This window comes from Stegostoma tigrinum, chromosome 25 (genome assembly GCF_030684315.1).
Source record: "Stegostoma tigrinum isolate sSteTig4 chromosome 25, sSteTig4.hap1, whole genome shotgun sequence".
In the NCBI taxonomy this organism is placed as follows: domain Eukaryota; kingdom Metazoa; phylum Chordata; class Chondrichthyes; order Orectolobiformes; family Stegostomatidae; genus Stegostoma; species Stegostoma tigrinum.
Window position 1 is genome coordinate 39213932 of NC_081378.1, and position 23527 is coordinate 39237458.

At 40.2% G+C, this 23527-nt stretch overlaps 1 protein-coding gene across 2 annotated transcripts in view; it reads left to right on the forward strand.

Annotated features, from left to right (window-relative positions):
- Window positions 1–23527, forward strand: part of LOC125463244 (copine-8) — a 300826-nt gene that overhangs the window by 45840 nt on the left and 231459 nt on the right. For both annotated transcript variants that reach the window (XM_059654654.1, XM_048554261.2), the window contains exon 2: window positions 17582–17622. In XM_059654654.1, coding sequence (XP_059510637.1) covers window positions 17582–17622 — 41 coding nt within the window. The remainder of the gene's footprint in view (window positions 1–17581; window positions 17623–23527) is intronic.

Here is a 23527-nt window from a genome sequence, read left to right on the forward strand (position 1 = left end):
CGGCATCTGTCCCAAGCTTTAGTCCGCCCCTCAGCGCATACTCCTGGATTGTGGAATTTGCCAGTCTGCAGCACTCTGTTGGAGTCAATCTTTACGCTGGAAGACTAACAAGTTTTGGGCAGACTAAAGAGTATTTTGGTATGCATTCCAGGGTACAGACCACAGAGCACAGAGAGCTATGTCATGGAGTTCATTGGTACAAACATCAACAAAAACCCATTGCATCCCTCTCCAGAGATATTGGGAACTGCAGATGCTGGAGATCAGAGATAACACAGTGTGGAGCTGGAGGAGCACAGCAGGCGAGGCAGCATCAGAGGAGCAGGAAAGTTGATGTTTCGGGTTGGGACCATTCTGCATCCCTCTCAAGACCACGTTTGCAAAGGCACATTCCAGAATGAGATGTGTGACAGACTCATCCCCCCCACAGCCACTTTGAAGGCAGCATGCAGAGGCAGAGAGAGTTTGAGTGTACATGAAGAATCTGCTGAGTAGTGCGCTTCTCACCACTAGCCAAGCGATGTCTTGGCACTTGTTGAAAAGTTCTGACGATGGAGTATTCTGCCAAATGACTTTGACAGTCTTTGACAGGAAACCACCCGATAGGATTGACCCCCTCCTTTTCCAGCAAGGTCTTGAGGAATATAACACAGTCAAAGTATTTTTCTTTGTAAACTTTTCCAAGAGGTGCAGGTGATATGGAGTGGTCCAACTACTTGGAGCGTTCAGTAGCAACAAGGCTAATCACATCCCTTGCAATACCGGGGACAGGTAGAAACTCAGTACATAGTGACACTTGGTGCTTGTATACCATGTGTTACACACAGCTTAATGCAGCCATACGTGAAGGTGACTATTAAGATGAGGCTGATGTTGGTTACCATCTTTGCCCACTTATCCAGAACTTTGTGAATCTTGACACTGTAAACACAGCCCATCTTTGACCTTCGGATGGAAGGTGGAAGATAGTATGGGTGACTGCTATGACGCAGGTTCTGGGAATTGGCCGGACCTGTACCACATACAACAACACCGAGAGTGCCTCACACCTGCTGACCAGGTTTTTACCTTCAATGGAGAGGGAGTACTGCCCACATCTGCCCAGTTTCTGCATCACCTTGCCGATATGCTCTTTTGGCGCATATCCTAGCCCCTACAAACCATATTTCCAGCACCTTCAGGTAATCTGACTTGAGAGTGAAGGGATAAAGTCTTGGTTATACTTTCACTATTATCACAGATGGTTCCCTGATTGTGAGGGTAGGCCTTAGAGCTGGTAAGTGACTTCCTACAGCACTTCCCATTTTCTGATCAGACAGATTTTCTCAAAACTGGAAACTTTTTGACTTCTGGAGAGGCAAAAGCACAGAAATCTCCGGCGATTCAGAATTCAGACATTAAGAGAGAAGACAACACAAATACAGCCCGAGGTAACAAAGTGTGGAGCTGGATGAACACAGCAGGTCAAGCAGCATCTCAGGAGCACAAAGGCTGGTGTTTCGGAAGGGTCTAGGCCCGAAACGTCAGCTTTTGTGCTCCTGAGATGCTGCTGGGCCGGTTGTGTTCATCCAGCTCCACACTTTGTTATCTCGGATTCTCCAGCATCTGCAGTTCCCATTATCACTGATCACAAATACAGACCATTTGGCCTAATTGGTTTATGGATCTAAGACAGCACAGCTTTCCAATTAATTTTAAATACATAAGTTATTCTGGTAACATTAACATTTTTAAATTTGAGCTTTGATGCCTATCTTACTAGATTTTGTTGGAAGCTTGCATGTCTGCTTTTCCACCTTCTTGGTACAGTCTGTGTCTGTTCAGGTTCAATTTGTCACTCATGATTGCAAAACTTTAGTTAATTGAGCACAGACATTGGCATGGATTGCTGGGCTACTTTGAACTCAGTTTGTTGGGCGAAAATTGCAAAAGAAACAGGATGAGGTAACATTTAATGAATAGCAAGACACTGGTTAGCTCAGAAGAACAGAGGGATTCTGGAATAATCATTCACAGATCTGTGATGTCAGCAGAGCACTTGAATAGGATAGTTAAGATGGCATAGGGGAACACTTGCTTTCATCAATCATGGAGCAAAGAGGTAATGTTGGAATTGTACAGAGTGTTGATTAGGCCACACGTGAAGCACTGTCTGCAGTTCTGGTCACCTCACTATGGGAAGGATGTGATAAAATTAGAGGGGGTACAGTGGAAGTTCATCAGAATGTTGCCTGTGATGGAGAAATTGACGAATAAGCAGAGACTGGATTATTGTCTTTAGAGCAGAGAAGGCTGAGGTGGCCATGATTGAGTGGTATGAGATTTTGAGGGATGCGGACAGAATGAGTAGGAAGCAGCTGTTCCTCTTGGTTGATAGGTCAGATATGAGAGGGCATAGTTTTAGGGTAAAATGTAGGAGATTCAGAGAGGATTTGACAAAAGAAAACTTTTTTACTCAAAGGATGGTAGAAATATGGAATGCTCTGCCTGCTAAAGTAGTGGAGTTTGGAACCATTACAAACTTTAAAAAATATTTGGATGAGCTCTTGAAATATCGTAACATTCAAAGATTTGGGACAAGTACAGGAAATTAGGATTAGTGTGTCTCTACATATAGTTATTTTTGGTGCACACTGAATAGGCAAAAGGACTTTTCCTGCACTCTATGACTCCATGACTAAAATGGGACAATGGTGATTCCAAAATCAGGGTGTTACATACCATTCATCCCCACTTTGACCAGTGCAGTTCCAAGGGGCCCCAGGTAGCCATCTGATTTAGGCAGGTGACTCGTTAAATGATGCGATGTCGTATTAAATTGAATTACATTAGTTGCTGATGCTACATCCTTGAACTTGCATTGATGTTCTTGGGTCTGCTGTCAATGAGGATATCAGTGTCAATGTCAATGATGCTCATGGAGCCTGCTTCTCCCATTATTTGTTTAATTGTCCATCACCATTCACTACTGGGAGTAGCAAGTCTACAGAACTTTAATTTTATCTCTTTATTGTGGGATTGCTTCGCACTGTCTAAAGCATATTGCTTCCACTGTTTATCATGATGTAGTGGAGTGTTGGACCTTCACTTTGTAGCTCAATTTTAGGTGGATCTGGGGTTGTTGCTACTGGCATATTCTTCCACATTCCTCAGTGAATTATGGATGATTCTCTGATTTGCTAATAATTCAGTGATATATCAGGTCGTAAGTTCACAGATTTGGATGGAATAAAACTCTGTGTGGCGAAAAAAGAGCGTAAGTAGGACACACAGAATTTACTCACGATGAAATATATTTGCAGAAATACTAGATAAAGTTTTATGGCATTACATACATGGAGTCAAGACCATTAAGACTCTTTATGTTATAGGGAACGAGGTATAGTGAAATAGCATACAAAGCCATAATTGAACATCAATTGCAGAGGTTTCCATGCAGACCTTTTCATATACTTATTTAGATAGAAAATGTCAAAAAAAATGTGTATACAGGAGGCCTGAATGATGTGGAACGTGTTGAGAAATGAGGCAAAACCATGTGAGAAATCTAGTGAGGCTTATCTTAATGACAGGAGCAACTCACTGCAACTTTCAACTACGTTCTGACGTTGAGTCAAGATTCTCACTGGCTAGCAGTACATTACCAGCGAAAATAGATAATTGCTTGTTCGTGACCTTATTAGTAGAGGATCTCACCTTTATTAATATGCAGTTTACTCTCCTACTATCTGTCATGAGCAAACTAGAGACAGAGAGTTCTCAACGTAGAAGTGAGAGTTGGTATTTGGCGACTTCACCTCATTGCTGGTTGTGAGAATCCTCCAAGTTGATCACCAACATCTCAGGAGTGGGAAGTCCCGAGGGTGCATTTTTAAATAAAAATCACTATAATAAAAGCATTTGTATAAATATACCTTGCACGTTGAATTTTTCGAACTGATGTGTGCACTTAGTTTGGATAGAGCTTTAAACTAAACAGCAGGAGGAAGCGAATGGGTTCACTTGCATGGAAAATTATGGAAGGTGAGGGGCTCAGTGGAGGTTATTAAAGTTTCTGATGCACCTCGGTAACTACCTACCCTGTCCCTATGACACCCTGGATCAAGTGATAGGACGGACAGTATGGAAAGGGTCAGGAATCTAACTTCAGGCACAGCAGATAAGGGGACAAATATGAAAAGGGGGCAGCCAGTGCAGAACTGAGAGTGTTGTACTTAATGTATGGGGCATATGAAACATGGTAAAGAACTTGTGTTGAGTTTTGGTATTAGTGGGTGTAATGTTGTGGCTATCACTGAGATGAGGCTGCAAGGGGATCAGGGCTGGGAACTAAATATCCAAGGATACGAGTCTGATCAAAAGGACAGGCGGATGAGCAGAGGGGTAAGAAGTGGAAATAAATCAATAGCAAGAAGTGATATTGAGTTGGAAGCCATGGAATCTGTGTGGGTAGAGTTGCGGAACTGCAAAGGAGAAAAAGACTCTAATGGGAGTTGGGTACAGACGTCTGAGGATGTGGGGAAGAAAGTAGACCAGGTGATAGAAAAGGCATTTAATAAAGGCAGTATTACAATAATCATGGGGGACTTCAGTTTGCAAGTGAACAGGGAAAATCAGATTGGTAGCAGATTCCACAGATTTTGTGGAATGTCTGTGAGATAGTTTTTGTTTGGAGCAGTTTGTGGTAGGAATCACGATGGAAGAAGCAATTCTAGATTTGGCAATGTGTAATAAGGCAGACTTGATTCGGGACCTTAAGGTTATAAAGCTCCAAGGGGTCAATGACCATTTTATGATAGAATTCACCCTTCAGTTTGAAAGGGAGGAGTTGAATTTAGATGTAATAGTATTATAATTGAATAAAGGCATCTACAAAGACATGAGGGGGAACTGGCTAGTGTTGATTGGAAGGGGAGCCTAGCAGGGAAGACAATGTTGGAGCAGCAATGGCTAGATTTTCTGGGGTAATGCAAAAGGCACAGTAGAGGTTCATCCTGAAGAAAAAGAAACATACAAAGGGGATGATGGGGTAACCATGGCTGACAAGGGAAGTCAGGTACAGCATAAAAGCAAAAGGAAAAGCATACAATATGCTGAAGATTAATGGGAAGTCAGAAGATTGGGAAGCCTTTAAAATTCAGTAGAGGACAACTAACAAAGCAATTTGGGGGGAGAAGGTGAAATATGACTGTCAGCTAGCTAGTAATATTAAAGAAGATTGCAATAGTTGTTTTAAAAAATGAGGCTGGAGAAGTAGTAATGGGGAACAAAGAAATGGCAGATGAACTGAATAGATATTTTGCATCAGTTTTCACAGGGAAAGATACCAGCAGTGTCCAAAATTTCAATAGAGTCAGAAGGCAGATGTGAGTATGGTGGCTGTTGCTAATGTGAAGGTGCTGGGGAAGCTGAAAGGTTTGAAGGTGGATAAATTACCCAGACCAGATGGACTACACCACAGAGTTCTGGAGGAGATAGCAGAGGTATTTGAGGAGTCATTGCTGGTGATCTTTCAAGAACTACTGGAGTCAGGGAGGGTCCCAGAGGACTGGAAAATAGCTAATATAACACATGTTTAAGAAGAGAGGCAGGCAGAAGGTAGGAAACTTTAAGCTGGTTAGCCTGACCACCAATGTTGATAAGATTATTAAGGATGAGATTGCAGAGTACTTGGGAGTGCAGTAGTAAAATAGGGGTGAGTCATTATAGCTTCATCAAAGGGAGGTCATGCTTGTCAAATCTGTTAGAATTCTTTGAGCGGGTAATGAGTAAGTTAGACAGAGGAGAACAAGTGGACATGATCTATTTGGATTTCCAGAAGGTCTTTGACAAGGTGCCGCACAGGAAGCTACTATGTAAGAAAAGAGCCCATGGTGTTAGGGGCAAGGGACTGGTATCGATAGAGGATTGGCTCACTGGCAGAAGGCAGACAATAGGAATAAAGGGGTTGTTTCCAGGAAGGCAGCCAATGACCTGGTGGAGTTTCGCAGGGGTCAGTATTAGAACCATAACTATTCACATTATACATTAATGATCCGGATGAAGGAACTGAGGGCAGATGAAATAAAGATAGGTGGAGGAGTAGGTAGTTTTCAGGAAGTGGGAAGGCTGCAGAAGGACTTGAACAACTGAGGAGAGCCAGCAAAGAAGTGGCAGATAGAATACAATGTGGGAAAGTGTGAAGTTAGGTAGGAAGAACAGAGGCATGGACTATGTTCTAAAAGAGGAAAGGCTGAAGCATAAAAGGATTTAGGAGTCCTGGGTTCAGGATTCTCTTAAGGTTAACTTTCAGATTTGGTTGGCAGTATGGGACACAATACAATGTTTCCATTCTGTTCAAGAGAGCTCGAATACAAGAGCAGGGATGCACTGCTGAGGCAGTATCAAGCTCTGGTCAGACCTCATTGGAGTATGGTGACCAGTTTTGGGCCCCATATCTATGAAAGGATGTGCTTTTCTTGTGGGGTCTGGGGAGGTTTGCAAGAATGATCCAGGGGATGAAGAGCTTGTCATTAGAGGAGTTAAGGATTCTGGGTATATGCTTGATGGAACTTAGAAGAATGAGGAGGTATCTTTTTGAAACTGAGAGGCCTGGATGGAGTGGTTGTGGAGAAGATGTTTCCACTAGTGGGAGAGATTAGGACCCGAAGGCACAGCCTCAGAGTCAAGCACAACCCTTTAGGACTGAGATTAGGAGGAATTTCATTCAGCTGGAGGCTGGTGACTCTGTGGAACTCATTGCCGCAGGATGCTATGGATGCCCAAGTAATTGAGTATTTAAGGCACACAGGAACTTGGTTAGTATGAAATTCAAGACTTACAGGAGAAGGCATGAGAAGGGGGTTGCAAAACATATCAGCCATGATTAAATGGTGGAGCAGCCTTGATGAGCAGAATGGCCTAATTTTGCTCTTGTATCTTATGATCTTAATGAAGTGACTGTTTTATCATTGTCATGGGTACGTTCCCCAAAACTATGGGATTATTTTTCAAAATGATTTAAAGCAGCATCTTTGAGGAAAAGATTTTCGTATAATTTGCTTTTACCAAATTGCTAAGCTTTTTGCATTTCTGATAATTTTTTCTCCACTTAAACTCGGGTGCTCTAAAATAGTTGTTAAAGCATCGGAATGAAGGATTTATGAACAGGAATAGACCACTTAGCTCTTTGAATCTGCTCCGCCCCCATAGATAACATAGATGGAGAGATAATGAAATGCAAAAATGTTCTTGGAAGTACTAAAACATTCCTCTTAACTGAGATAAACATATTCTGCTTCAGTGATATGTTCAAGCAGTGTTTTAAAGCAAGGTGTGATCCTCTCCAAATATTGACAATTCTATAAAATCCTGTCCTATCATCTGAAAGGCAGTGTCAACTAGTGAGTAGAAACAGTGTTGTCCTTGCAGACTATTTTCATATTAATTGGCAAACCCCATGCTCCTATTAAAGGAAATTGAGGATATGTTGTTTTATAAGAGTTAGATATTTTGTGATTAATAAGATATTAAGGTACAATATTGAAATAATACAATTAATGGAATTGCTTTGGAAATTGTGATAACACCATGCTTTGGAGCTGTAGCTATTTAGCAATAAAGTGATGATTGGGCGAAATGAATGTGAATAAAGTTTTTTTTTGCAAAATAGATTAGTGCACATAATGCATTGAATAATGTGTAGAAAATGTTATGCAAAGTTTTTTATATAATGTGCGTAAAGGATTGAACATAATTTATTTGACCCCAATTTTTCCAGGGTTGGAGTGCAGGCACGTGCCTCATTTTTTAACGTAATTTTCAATCTGGCAGTCAAATGATAGGCAAGAAAACTCAGCTATTGGATGGGAAATCCAGGATTTGGGAATTTAGGAATGATGTCAAGCAATTGAAAACACTGCAGGATGTTGGACATTAGCAAATAGTGAACTTGACCCAACAGTCTGGATGTGGTGCAATTCAAAACATCTCAGATTGAGGGGGAAGTGGCTTGTACATGGTTTGAGGGAATTGACAATCACAGGTTTGTGAGGAAACCTTGTGGCTTAATGATAGTGTAGTCAGCTAAATAATTGGCTGGGGTCAGGGGTGGAGGGGGATGTTGGTAGGTGGGTTTTGTGGTGGGGGCTGGGTGGAGATTGGTCAGTAACTGAGAGGGAGGGTGGAGCAGGAATCTCTGGAGGGAAGATGAAACCAGCAATGGCAAAAAAAGTTGTTTGAGATTTAGATGGAATGCACTTCTGGTCCTTTTGGCGCACAGAAGTGCTGTTTAAAAAAAAATATAGATCCAATTGTTTCCACCTCCCTTTAGCTGGAGCCTTCACAAACCCTGGAATCCCCAGTCAACCAGCAATACATTTCAAATAGTTACCAAACTTTTTGTAACAGTCTTATGTCAATATTATAATCATGAATATCACATTCTTGAATCTGTTTGTGCATGGATGTGCACCATGGTGTCAAGAGATTGAATTTAAATCGTGCTGTTTGTAAAATTTTCAAAGTTTCAAGGATATAATTTCTTTAGCAATGCAAAAAAATGTATTTTGTCCTTTTTGATTAGTAAAAGTAGTAGTTTACGCATTAATTTGAATGGAATGCAATACAAAAACAAACTACAGAAAAAAAACAATAAACATGCATTCAAAACTATGTATAAATATTGCATTGGTGTTAGACAACACTTCTGCAATATAAGAGTTAATAAAAATAACCTTTCTCAATTTCTTAACTATGAAGGTTCACTGTTTATGTGCTTTTGACAGCGCAAGGAGACTTCTATGTAAATGCCTCTGCTCAACTCCAGCACAATCAAGATGGTAAATAAAGGATAAACAATAATGAAGCAAGTTATATTTTTGGAGTCCAATAAACTATCCATACAACTACGTTTTACATATTTTAAAGCTATGTTTTATACCCTTTACAGTAGAAACTGTGACCTATTTTGACAGGTGAAGTGTAGCTATACATGCCTCACAGAACCAATGTGTTACCATGACAATGAACTCTTCCTGGGCAATCGCACCACCAGCCTCACTTTTAATAGCTTTTACATTGGAAAAATTATATGTTTGAAAGTGTCCAAGTAAGTGCCTTGCTCAAAGAATGAGCATAAGAGCTGTCTTATATTTAGCCTAATTCCCTTGAATTCCCTTAATGTTATTTAAAGACATTGGCCTGGAACATCTGTGAAGTGACAATTGTTGTTGGAATGCTGCTCTGCTCAAACATTTCCATGCCTTGCCCCTGCCCTCCATTTCATGCCATGGGATGGCGAGGTTGTTGCTTATTTGGTGGGAGGCTAAGGCAGGAGAGATCGTAGAGAACACTTTTGCAACTCTTGGTTCACAGTGAAATCGCTAAACAAATCAAATACTTTAACGTAACAGGGCATCTCTCACTCACCAAATCAAAACACCTTAGATGTTGGAATTATGGGGAAAAAAACAAACAATCGGACAAAGAAACTCAGCCGGTTGGCAGCATCTGTGGAAAGGAACAGGGTTGACATTTTAGGCTGAGGAGTTCTGATGAATGGTCATTGACCTGAAATGTTATCTCAGTTTCTCTCCACAGATTCTCCTTGACCGGCTTTGAGCCTCTTTCTGTCCCTGATTCAGCCTGTTGTAGTTTCACTGATATATTCACTGTTGAGTATGTCTAAGTTCCATGATTTCTGCATACAATCACTTTGGATTCTGGGTGAAATCAATGACTGTTAGCTATTAAGAATTAGTATCCTGCTAGCCCCATTTGCATTGTGTATGCTTTTTTGCTGCTGAAAACCCAGCAGTTCAATAGCGATAGAAGGGAATACAAACTGAAAGAACTTAAAAGAACTGAAAAGAGGTTAGACAGACCTTAGGATTAGTGTAAAAGTTCGGCACAACATTGTGGGCCGAAGGGCCCGTGCTGTGCTGTGCTGTGCTGTGCTGTGCTGTTCTGTTCTGTTCTGTTCTGTTCTGTTCTGTTCTGTTCTGTTCTTTGTTCTTACTGCAGATGCAGTAAATCAGGAACAAAACAGAAATAGTTGGAAAAGCTCAGCAGGTTTGGCAGCAACTGTGGAGGGAAATCATTTTGGGTCATGTGACCCTTCCTCAGAATGTGATAGAAGTGAGTTCTTCAAAGTGTAGTGGGAATCTCATAACTACAGTTTAAATTCCCAAACTGATCTATAGGCTAGGGTGGGTGGAGTTAGTGTACAGCTTCTATGTAGCCTTTCTAGATATATTTTGAAGAGTAACTGCCAGTGCATTGTCAAGTTTCTCTGATATCCAGCCCTACTTCACCTTGAGCTGAGCTACAAACCTTACATCCTCCTCTTCACAAAAAACTGTCCCCTCAGCTGTGTAACACTTCTTATCTCAGCCCAGGCTTTTATTATGTCCAGACTCAAATATTTCAACATTGTTCTTGTCTGGTTTGCATCTTCCATCTACTGGAGAATATAAAAAAAGCTCATGTAGGACAATTCGTAATGATGCTATCAGAAATAGCAAAAGAATTTGAATCTTTTTTCCCAGCAATGCCCTTTGCAGATATTGAACCTCAGTGAAGTATCACTCCTCTCCTTCACTTTAAGATTTCTTATTCAACTGACAATGTCATAAGCAGTGCCCTTCCTTTGCATTTTATCAGAAGGTGGGAGGTGATAGCCTTATGGTTTTGTCAGTGGGCTAATGATCCAGAGACCCAGGTAATGTTGTGATGAACAAATACAGAACACTGTAGAGAAATTCAGCAGGTCTGGCAGCATCTATGGAGAGAGAAACAGAGTTAATGTTTTGAGTCTGGCACAAATTCACTTTAGAACTGAAAGGTGTTGGAGAATAGGTTCTTTGTTCTACTTTTGACAGAAGCAGAGGAGGACCAAGAGACCAGGTGGGCTAGAGGTTCAGTGCAGTGTCAGAGGGGTTGTTAATAGCAGAGTGTGAAGAAAAAAAATGCAGGAAGTGTGTAAGTTAAGGTAAGGGAGATAGTTGGTTCTTTCTACTAAATGTAAAGTAAACAAGACACAATCATGAAATACTTTGCTTGGAAGAAAAATTAGGAACACATACAATGTAATCAGTTTTGTTTCAGATTTCCAGCATCCTCAGTTCTTTGATTTCTTTGTATAATTTGGATCACTGTCTGAAGTTATTGAATTCAATGTTGAGACCTTGAGACTGAAAAGTGTCCAAGCTGGAAATAAAGTGTTGTTCCTTGAGTTTGTGTCGTGATTCATTCTGACAACAAAATCATTGTTAATTGCTGTAAGAATTCGTATGGTTCAATAATATCCCTTAGGGAAGGAACTGCTGTCCTTAGCTGGCCTGGCCTATATGTGACTCCAAATGGGCAATGATGTGGCTGACACTTAACTGCCCTCTGAAATGGCCCTAACAAGCCTTTCAATTCATTTTGAAAGGAGAGAAGCAATGAAATTGGATGGACCACCAGGCATCAACTAACAAACTAGAAATGACAATGTCTAACAGCCCTGTTGACGCTTCAGAGTCCTCCTGTCTAACATAAGGGGTCGAACATCAAAACTGTCACCCAGACTAGTTAAGCAACAATCTGACATAATGGATATACACAGTATCACACCTTGCACACAACATCCCAGATAATACCAGCACCATCCTTGGTATGTGCTGCTACAATGTCCTGAGCAGAGGAAGCATCACAGTGGTATACAGTCAGGTGGACCTGCCTTGGGAGTGCTCAATATTGACTCTGCACTTAAAGTCTCTAGGTGCATTTGACTCCATTTAGGCTGCTAAGCCGCCCTTCCACAAGTAAGAATCTTTTATTTTGAATTGAATCTGCTTTTGGTCTCTCCATCGGTCTATCTCTTGTTTGTAAATCCTAATTTAGTAAACACTTCAATCATTGGCTCACCAGGTAGCCTGTCTAGCCACTTAACTTAAGTCACATGATTTCTTCGAAAAGCTGTTTTGACTCACTGCTTCTCAACTCTAGAAAAACAAGTCGCTTTCGCTGAACTGAAAGCCTAGAACCCCTTTACCTTTACTTTAGAATCCAAGTTACCAAATAATGATAATGATATCATAAATCCTTGGTACGTGTTGAACTATGTTGGTGCCTGGTTGAGCAATGACTCAAATTTTAAAATCTTCACCTCCTGTCCAAATCCTTCAATGGCTTTTAAAGCTTCCGCTCGTCATTGGAATTTTCTTCCCTCTTTGTATTCCTTGTAAAACTCTCCATTAATGTTTGATAAACATTTAATCACATGTCTAAATACGCTGTTCTTTGGATCAGTGTTAATATTTACCTCATTCTGATTGCACACCTGTGAAATAGCTTGCAATGTTTTCATGTCGTAAAGGTGCAACATGAATACAAGTTGTTGAAAATATTAGGCTGAAACTATTAGAGAATTGTTAGGCTCAAAGGATCTTATGGGATCTTTGAGGACTGATGAAAATAATTACAAGAAGACACGCACACTTAAATATATAGTTAAATGATTAATTTAAGCTACTATATATATACCTAAACTTACAAACAAACAAACTTACACTGCTTTGTACATATGCAAACTAATAAGTCTCACTGCCTTGTCTTCATGTCGGGTACTTTGGATGGTTGGAGCTTGGAGTTCTATCTCAGATTCTCTGGCAGTGGTTTCACAAACCCCAGTATGAAGGTGGAAGTCCATAGCTCTGGTCTCACGAGCTTGGTCTGATGAGAAAAAGCCAACAAATCAGGACAAGTTTCCTGATATTAATACTATTCTGGTTATCTGCTGTAGCCTCATTTTGTAGGACTTTCAGTACTTTTCCAGACATTCCATTGTGCAGAAAACAGGTTGTAAACATCTCCAGGTCACTTAGTGTTAACTACATAAAAGAATGGTTCCCACAGATAATCAAGGTTATACAGTTACCTCCCAGTAAAATGGACTTTTTTTTAACACGAGGCCTATTTTCCACTTTCTTCACTTTCTTGTTGTCATGCTTAGTTAACCCTTAACCATTAACCATTAATGGTCTTGTTAGAGATATCACTTTTAAGCCCAACCCCACATTGGGTAGTGCAGGTAGAGATAATGTGGATGTTTTTTTCTCATGGTAGATCATGAGCCTTTGAAACTTTCTTCCTCAAAAGGCAATGCAAATGGAGCCTTTGAATATTTTTAAGGCAGAGGTAGATCGATTCTTGATAACCAAAGAGGTGAAACGTTATGGGAGGTAGGCCAAAATATGGTAAAATCAGATCAGTCATGCTTTTATTGATTGCTGGAGCTGTCCCGAAGGGACCACTGACCTACTACTGCTCCTATTTTGTGTGTATGTTTCTTTGCATGTTCGTACATAGCAGTTGGTTGCAGGCAATATTTTTGCGTAAAGATATTGTAGGTAGACTGCATAGATCATTTTAAAACTCCCTTAGCTGCTGTCAATGCTTACTTCCTCAGAAACCATAACTGCTGTAGATTGAAACTGACTGTAAACTCCTGTTGAATGATGAAAAGTTTAACTATGATTGTACCAGTGACTTTCCTCCCAGAGGAATAACAGCCTCTCCAGTTTGATCAAATGGTTATGTGGCAAATGCTTCTGGTTAGCCAAACAACTGTAGAGATTGACATTTATAAAAAGATGTCTGAACCAGTACAGAAATGTGCTGTTCTGCCCAAGTGATCAATTCTGACTTTTGTGCTGCACTCCAGCTCAGTGTGGCCCCTTTAAGATTGCCATTCAGCTATATGTCTGGGGATCTTAAAGGGGCCATATGAAACCTGTTTATCCCCTGCATGGCATTTTCCCAATAGCTGTGCACCTGTGCAGACAATCAGATAAATATTGGTTTGAGTTGCAAAAAAACGTTCTTGGATTGTTTGTCAAAAAAAAACTTTGTCAAAGATGTTTTTCTGAGGGTTTTCAAAAGGGCTTTTGGAGAGGCTGAATTGACTGGGGCTATTTTCCCTGGAGCATTGAGGGATGACTTGTAAAAGTTTACAAAATCATGAAGGTCACAGCTAGAGTGAATAGTCAAGGTCTTTTTTTCTTGGTAGGGGTAGGGGAGACCAAAACTAGAGGGCACAGGTTTAAGGTGAGAGAGGAAAGATTTAAAAGGGACCTGAGGGGCAACTTTTTCATGCAGAGGGTGGAGTATGTATGGAATGAGCTGCCAGAGGATGTAGTGGAGGTAGGTACAACATTTAATGGGCATCTGGATGGGTACATGAATTGGGAGAGTTTATAGGGATATTGCCCAAATGCTGGCAAATGGGACTAGATTTATTGAGGATATCTGGTTGGTGTGGATGAGTTGGACCAAAAGGTCTGTTTCTGTGCTGTATAACTCTATGATGAAAAAGATGTCAAGGGATTGAGGGGGAAATTCCATTATCTAGAAGCTAATTGACTGAAACATGGCTGTCAATGATGTGGCAAAGTACACGAGATGAGATTGAAACATTTTGCATTTGGACGGAACATCAACTGGGACTGAATTTTCATCTGAGTGCAGAGGGTGCATATTATTGCATGAATAACAGTGTTTAGCCTTTTTTTGGGAGGAAATCTGATTTCCCTCTGAAGAGCCAACCCTGTGCCATGGTCCTCTGCCATTTTTGAGGATCAGGCAGCCATGTCTGCTTCCTCCGCTGAGGTTGAGTTTTCCATGTTAAATGGGGGATGAAAGTGGGATTTCCTCCTGCCCATCATTTTTAACAGGTGGTGCAAGGTTCTGGAAGTCCATTAAATCATACCAGTTTTTTGAACTGGTGACGAAAATGTAAAGTCGGCTAAGGAGTCAGAAATAATCTGAAAAGTAAGTGTAATGTGTTTTCACTCTTGCAAATGTCGCTATTAGGTACCATAATGTAGATGTGTTTCAGATGCAGGGATTAATTCAGCATAGGGATCTGTCCTCCAATGATAATCTCACTCATTACTGTATTTTTCCAATGGTGAAATTATCATCATGAGGTGAAAAATGTGACAATAAATATTTTTGTATTGCAATTTAAATGTGGTAATAAATCTAACTGATTTTTAAAAGAAGTCTGCATTTGATGTTTCAAAACAAAACCTGAAGGAACTGTCCATTGACTGCCAGCCCTGTGCCCTGTATGTCTCTGCATTGCCACTCCTCCTGCAATGACTTGCTTCTTACAAGCTGCTGGATATGACAACTGTCTTGTCCCAGACAAATTTGCACATGACAATTGTTAGCTGTCAAGTGGTCTGAACTTGCAAAACAAGCTCCCGAAGGACAATGTAGTCCATTATTTCCTACCATGTTCTTAATTATATTCAACTGTGACTAAATTTGATTTAAGTGGCCCATTTTTTTTAATCACCAGTTCGCACTTTACTTTTGAGATTGGCCAGGATTGAGAAATAGATTTTTGAATTAAGCTACTGCTGAAACACTAACTGTGGCAAAAGCTGAAATTTTGAACATGATGGCCATCGTTGCTTCACAAAAATTCTGACAAGCTTATGAAAACATTCTCTGAGGTGATTCACGAATACAGGTTTGACTGGTGAATTTCAGTACTGTAACAATGGGATTGAAACAGGAATTAAAAGAGAAAACAGGATTACTATCAAGAACAATCCTTGTGTTTTATCAGCACTTTAAATAAAATCTGGCATGAATGTGTATTCTAAGGATTGTGAACAACAATTAACACAATTAAAATGGAATAACCATAACATGAAACAAACAAAAGGCAAATTACATACTTTTGATGCCTCATTTTCCACTTGGGGATCCTGCAGCCCTCTGGACTCAGTATTGAGTTCAATACTTTTAGGGCCTCAACTTTCCCTTGTCCTAGCCCCCTAACCTACACACCAGACCTTGTAATCACGTAGCTTGCTGTTACACACCATGTATTGTTAGTCACTAACAGTCCCACTAACAGATATTCACACTGCTAGACAGATCGTTATCAACTCCTTTGTCTGTCCAACTGCTCTTCTCTCTCTTTGGGCTCTATCCTATCATTTACTCCCTACCCCAACCCCTGCCTATTTTCTGCATATAAACCAATATTTTTCCAGCTGTTCTGAGGAAGGGTCACCGGACCCGAAACGTTAATTCTGTTTTCTCCTTCACAAATGCTGCCAGACCTGCTGAGCTGTTTCCAGCAACTTTGTTTTTGTTCCTGATTAACAGCATCCACATTTCTTTTGGTTTTTACTTCTGTTTTTTGTTCCTGATTTACAGCATCTGCAGTTCTTTTGGTTTTTAATTTTTTGTAATTCCGTTTTGTTTTAGATCATTCCAGCTGGCATGATTGATTAAAATCATAATCTGCTATTTCAAAGAGTATTGTACTCATTTCCAATCAAAATATTTCTAGGTCAAGAAATAAAAACTAAATACTTGATACTTGACAGTTTGTAATTTGTGCTACTTCTAATAAATAGTAGATGTTCACATGAGGTAGTAGGCAATTAATGTAATCATTGAAGGATTCGTGCAGCCAAAGTCTTAGGATGTGAATAGAGGAATGTGATCTTCAAGAGATACCCAGCCTTTTTTATTAGTTAAACATTCCTTTCATTGGAATTGCAATGCTTATTAAGAAAAAAATACATTTATATGAATTATATGTTAATGCCAATTGATACCATTACCATGCACTTATTCCAAAATAATGAACACATAACAGTTGTGTTCCAATGTGCAGGCCAATTGTTTGGAAATTCTATATAATTGAAGGTAATCAGAGGAAATGGATTGGCCAGATCTTTTATACCACCTGTCAATTATTTGTTTGCGACAGGAGTTTTCAGCAGCTTTTCTTTGTCCTAATTATTGAAGTTGCCTTTGTAGGAGAGCAGAATTTCTTGCTGTCAGTATTTGCTGAGCTGAATCACTTTTACTGCGATATTAGGAAGATTGTAGATTTGAGCACATAATACAAGCAGATGGAGAAAGTCAAGCACTGTCCACCCTATAATGTTACATTTCCAGTTGCTTATTAATTGACTGTTTTGTACAGGACTTTCTGACAATCAGAAAAATTAGGTTCAACGAGATTATCAATCCCTTTTTACAGATCTACCTGAACAACTAGCCTGCTCGTTGTAGCCCATATTCGTGGGCATAATGCTAGGTCACTCTTTGTACCTCATTAAATACGCATTTAATGGTCTTTAGACAAGACTATTCTGTTTGACTTTTGTTTTTACATATAAGTTCCAAATATTTTATTTTGCCTGAATGCTTGAAATCTCTAATTTAGGCAAACTGTTATATATATATCAATTTTCCTAATCTCAGAAATCTCACTCAGGCTAGTGTTGAGAAAAGAAATGTTTTGTGAAGCAATGTAGGGATTGTGTGCAAATGTCTTTGATCACATAGTGCAATGATGAGCTTTTAAATGGAGGTCTGTCTTGTAGCTTGTCTGACAGCTGGTAAATCTTGTCCATGGCAAATGCTGAGTTCAAATTTATCAAGGCAATAATTTGACATGGCATTGCAATTACATGTATTTCAAGCCATGGCAGGAAATCTGTCAAGGCTGTCGCATATTTTTCTTACAATTTAAATATTAAACATTAACTCCTGCTTAATGACAAATTTTGTTCCTCCACAGGAATCTTTTGGACAGAGATACATTTTCTAAGTCGGATCCAAGTAAGTAACTGGAGATTTCTGCATTCGGATTCTTTGCATGATTTATATAAACTACCTTTGGCCTGTCTGAGTCCATGATCAACAATTAAGATAGAGTAATAGCAATACTCTGTGAATCACTTCCTGCTACAGTAAACCAAAAATGCATATTTTGTTAAAGAGATAAATAATTTTAATAAGATTTGTTTCTAACATTTCATGTGCCTGTCTTGAACTGGAGAAAAGAACTGGTTGATTTATTCTGTGATTTATTTCTTTATTCATGTAAATTGATAATTCATTATGTGATAGGCTTACTATAACTGCATGGGAATATAGATAAATGGATAGTAAATTTGCTAATCCAGGAAGGCTGCTAGGTAGTGTATTGAAAGGTATATTGCATAATTTTATTTAAGAGTCTGGACTTCAAACTGTGGTTGTTGGTCTATTTTTGTAAAGAGATTTTAAAATATGTAGGTCAGTTTTTCCAGAATCATGACTTAAAACAAATATGCTTCAGAGATCAGATTGAAAGTCTCCTGGAGTGCTAATGGTAGTTTGTTCATATTGTGTGGATTATTTATAATGTTCATTAATTATTTAACTAGCCTAAATTTGCTGATAATAACATATCTGTTGTATCCATGGACTGGTATTGCATGTTAGGATTATGCAGAAGCCCTAATGAAATTGACTCCAATGGAAACGTCCAATTGGCAAATGCCAATCATCTGGAATCTTTAAAAAACAACCCAAACTCCAGGTTAAACTTGGAGACTTCAGATGGTTATGACTTACTGATCTGAATAGTTAGCCAGGAAAAGTGAGAGGAATTAAAACCTACTGAACTCCTGGCTAACTATAACACTAATCTTAATCTCCAAATCACCACTGACCCCAGTCACAAGACAACTGACCCCAGCCTGCACTGACACCTGACAGCCTGAATCTCCACCAATAACCCAAGGACATGACAGTCTCCTGTCCTCGACCTGAATGACTACATTTATGCACTGCATAGTGATTCATGTTTATCTCTACTGTCTCACAGTGCTGGGGATCTGGGTTTGATTCCAGCCTTGGGTGACTATCTGTGCGGATTTTGCATGTTCTTCCAGTGTCTGTGTGGGTTTCCTTTGCTACACTGGTTTCCTCCCACAGTCCAAAGATGTGCGGGTTAGGTGGATTAGCCATACCAAGTTGCCCATTGAGTCCAGGAGTGTCCAGGTTAGGTTGATTAGCCATGCTAAAATGTGGCATTACGGGGATAGTGTGCGTGGTTGGGGCTTGGTCTGGGTGGGATGCTGTCAGAGGGTCAGTGCCGACTTGAAGGGCTGAATGGCCTCTTTCCACACTGTAGGGATTCTAGGATTCTATAATTTGACATGAAGGGAGAATTTGATCAAATGTGGCATCAAGGATCCCTAGAGACAATGGGAATCCAATTCACATCCTAATGGTTACCATGGACAAGAAACTGAAATGGACCAAATATGTAAATACTATGTCTACAGAGCAGATCAAGAGCTAGGAATTATGCTATAAACAACTCATCACCCATCTCCCTGAAGCCTGGCAAGAGTGTGTAGTTCCAACATTCAGGAAGCTTGATGCCATACAAGACAAAACATCCCACTGGATTGACATCATATTCACCATCTTCAACATTCACTTCCTTCACCACCAACACACAGTGGCCTCAATGAGTACCATCTACACCATGCACTATGTTAATTCACAAAGACTGTTTCTACAGCATATTATAAACACATAACCATTACCATTTTAAGGACAAATGAATGGCCTCAAAACAGTCACTAATTGAAATCCTGGAACTCCCTTCCTAACGGCACTGTGGATGTACCCACCCCGACAGATCTGCAACAGCTCAAGAGGGCAGCTCAGCAACAGTTTTTCAAGCGCTATTAGAGATCAACAATAAAATATTCACATTCCATTAGCAAATGGAACAAAACCACTATAAAATTTGCAAACTGATATAGTAAAGTGTCAGTTGAACTTTTAACAAAATGTGAGGTGATGCATTTTAATAGGCAAAGCAGAAACAACACCTAAATATCTATAAGGTAAGAAACTATATAAAACAAAGGGATCAAGAGGTACTGGTGAACAAATCATTAAAAGCAGTATTGCATGTCAGCAAAGCAATTAAAAACATTTTAAAAAGCACTGAACGAAAGGTAAAGAATTTTAGAAAGCGTGGAAAACATTGCAGAGACAGCATCAGATTGAAAGATTGCAGTTACCAGGTTGGGGCATTTTCCTTCAGAAAAGGGAAGATTTTTAGAATCTTGACAAGAGGTCTTTAAGATAATAACTGAATTGACCAGGTTAAATTTGGGAATAAACTTTCCACATGTAGGAGAAACCAAATCTAGAATCCACAAGCAGAAAATGATTATTTGATAACAAAGCAAAAAGAAATTTCTTCATTCAGGCAGTGTACGTTGTAGAACTTGCTACCACAGGAAATGGTTAATATGCAAATAATTTAGATATTTTCAAGAGATAATGAGACAAAATTGCAAAAACTGGGAGAACAGAAAAATGAAGTGAAAGATTGAGATGAGGTAAATAGAATGGGAAGAGATTTCATTTTTATGCTACATACAGCATGACTGTGGGGTCAATAATGTGTTTTTTTCTCCTCCACACATCCTGCCAGGCCTGCTGAGCTTCTCCAGAAGCTTTGTTTTCGTTCCTGATTTAGAGCATCTGCAATTCTTTTGGTTTTTAATAATGTGTTTATGTTCTGCATACTGCGTTGGCTAAATTTTACCAAAATGTGGCCAAGTGTTAATTTCAGGGACTTTACGGTGGATTTCTCTCTGAGCTCGACTGAGTTTTCTGAGTCAGTTCTCATTTAACCCTCGCTGCTCATCTCATTCTATATGCAACATGACCTTGGTGGCACCATACCTATGCTATTGTGCACTCACCAGAGGCAAAGTACTTGCCACAGCCAGGACCTTCCAGCATTTCCACGGCCAGCACCATAACTAAAGCCCAGTTGTGCACCAGGGCAATGGTGCCAGCCAGGAATAGCCCTTCACTGTGCACACAGTGGAAGAGGAATGAGAAGGAACAACTTCAGGTGGCACCGGTAACATTTCATTGCACATAGGAGTTCACATTCATAAACGTATTGCTATTTTACATCATTTGTCTGATCAATTATCATTGTAACTGCAGCTACAAGGATCGAGCTACACAGGTTATACTTAGTGATTGACCATGTTAAAAGCCTGTCTTAGGAAGTGCTACACTTTTCTTAATTCACCCCAACATGGTGAGCATCTTTTTATTGTTCAGTATGGGAGAATTGCATGTTGGAAAGAAATGTTCAAACATTTGAAAACATTAACTTTTATTGAAAAACAACAAAACTGAAGAAAAATTTGACAACAAAGCTGCATTTCTTTCTGAGAACAAACAAGCACTTTGTGCCTTTTGAGCAAAAATATATAGTCAGTGGATCTTCACCACCCAAATAATACCTATTAGAGAATTATGTCTTGCTTGGATTTCTGCATTTGATGCTGCACCATTCTACCATGACAAAAGTGATGTTCCTCTTGCTCAGTGTTCTCATCTTCCTCCTCAAGAGACTACTGCTGCTGTTCCAGCTCTTTGGCATCTATCAGATCCCCTCTTTGTTTACTCAAATTGGAAGGGTTCATCATACAAGAATTGTGTGGCACACTCTATCAAGATTGTATTCAGGGCTTTCTCAGACTGATTCAAACATTGGAATCTCATTTTCAGGGGCATCTTGTCTACACCATGATGGCAGTTAAGGAAGAATGGGCCACTGTTGTATCTCGATAGCATCAGTTAGGGGGTAGCTCTTGTTTCAGAGCACCTAATCTTATAAGGGCAGCCAGCTTTTGAGACGAAGCAGGAACATGAGAGCTCTCAACGCTTCACAGTAGCTCCCTGGGTAGTTGGCACAGATGTCTAAGATGGTGTACCAATGATGATTTGTACGTTGATGGAATGGAACACTTTTCTGTTGAGGAATTCAGCTGCATAATGATGTGGCTGGTACTCGTGACACAGCATGTGTAGGACCTATCACTGGGACTTAAGGGAAAGCTCATGTTGGTAAAGCCTGCTGTCCAGGTTGCAGCACTCACCTTCTTGCAGGGAAATGATGTGAAGTGATGTGATCTGGCACAAGTTGAATCACTAACAGCCTTTGATCCATTTGTGGGTTGAGATTTGAGAAATCCCACACAGGTCCCAGGTGGATCTTTGGAATTCGGAAGTTACATTACTGTTAAGTGCAGCTGTCTCCTTGCTGACCTTCAGGTCACAGGCTCTACTTCCAGCAGTTGGCATAGTTCTGCCACGGTGTTCCCAGGACATCCTCAATCTGTGGTAGCATAGCATTGTGACCTTCAGTGGGATGCTTTCATGTAGAGGCTCTTGGGCAGTCATTGTAGATTGCTGTTGGTCTTGGGTTTACTGGTGTATTGTCCTCCTCAATTTCTGTGTGCCTTCATTGCACCGTGGTTACAGTGACAATGACCCCTACTGTGCCTGCATTCATTGGTCTCGGTTCCAGTGAATCTGTGTGGGGAACATCATAAACAGAATAAGTCCTTAATAATGTATGTAGACAGTACTCATGTCAGACACAGATGACAGTGTAACTGGCAGTTAGACACGTCGCTTTACTTGTTACATTCCCTGTCACCATGTCCTCTCTCCCCTCTCCCTGCCCCAGTGGGATTGTCTTCTCTTTCAAGTCCGGCAGTTAGGCACACCATTGTTCTGCCACTCTCACATTCCGATCACTTAATCTGAACTATCCTTCATGGATACTGTCTGACCAGCTGTGATCTCCAGCATTTGTTGTTTTCAATACAGATTCCAGCATTTTGTTCCTATAGTGTAGCAGAATCCTTGATACAGTGGGATGTGGAAGACTGTGACAAAGAGGGCCATGGGATGTCTGTATATGGACCTTTTGACATAGTGGGCCTTATTCCAACATACACAACACCAACCCTGTTGCAAAAATGTGGTAGGAGTTTGAAAGTGTGATAGGATTAATGAAATCTTTCACATGGTCCTCTAACCACAGCTCCACATCACCTAGGAAAAGCATCACTGTACCTAAGAACATGTTGTCAAGTACTTAGTTTAAGGTGAGAAGGAATCATCCCTATGCTCATGTGCAGCCTGTGAGATATTGGTTTGTCTTTGTGAATTGTGACCAACAGCCAAGAATTCAGGATCACCTATGACCACTTCTAATTAACAGGGATGCTTATGATCGATCTGCAATGCCCTGTCAGAATTGCTTGTGCCCAGGGTTTTTTAGCCCACACAGTTGGACACAGCATGTATTTCACATGCAGGGAGCCATGATTACAGATGTGTTTGACCTGTGCTTTATAAGTGCCTGATTAATGAACATGCCCCTCGATGGTCATTACATCACTCAGAAATACTGTCCGTGCGCTCAAACAGGAAGAAAGCACTTACCCTGTCAATTCCACATTGCCAATTTTCACTTCCAATGCACATATGTGATACACTGGAGTATGGAAGGCACACAGTTCATGTTTGACGGAGCGGGTCACAGGCTCAAGCGGGTAACTCGTGGCTCCCTTGAGTCTCTTTTTTTTCTTCCTCGCATTTGTTGAGTTTGTTGGTACTGAGCTTTCACACACATCTTTTAATTATAACTCAGTCTCCCAACACATCTTCCCTGAGCCCCTGCCTGACAGATGGGAATATAAGAGGCATGGTTAGTAAGTTTGCAGATGACACTAATTGGTGGGAGAGTGGACAGTGAAGAAAGTTGCCTAAGAGTACAACAAGATTTGGATCAGCTAGGCCAATGAGCCAAGGAGTAGCAGATGAGTTTAATTTAGATAAATACAAGGTGTTG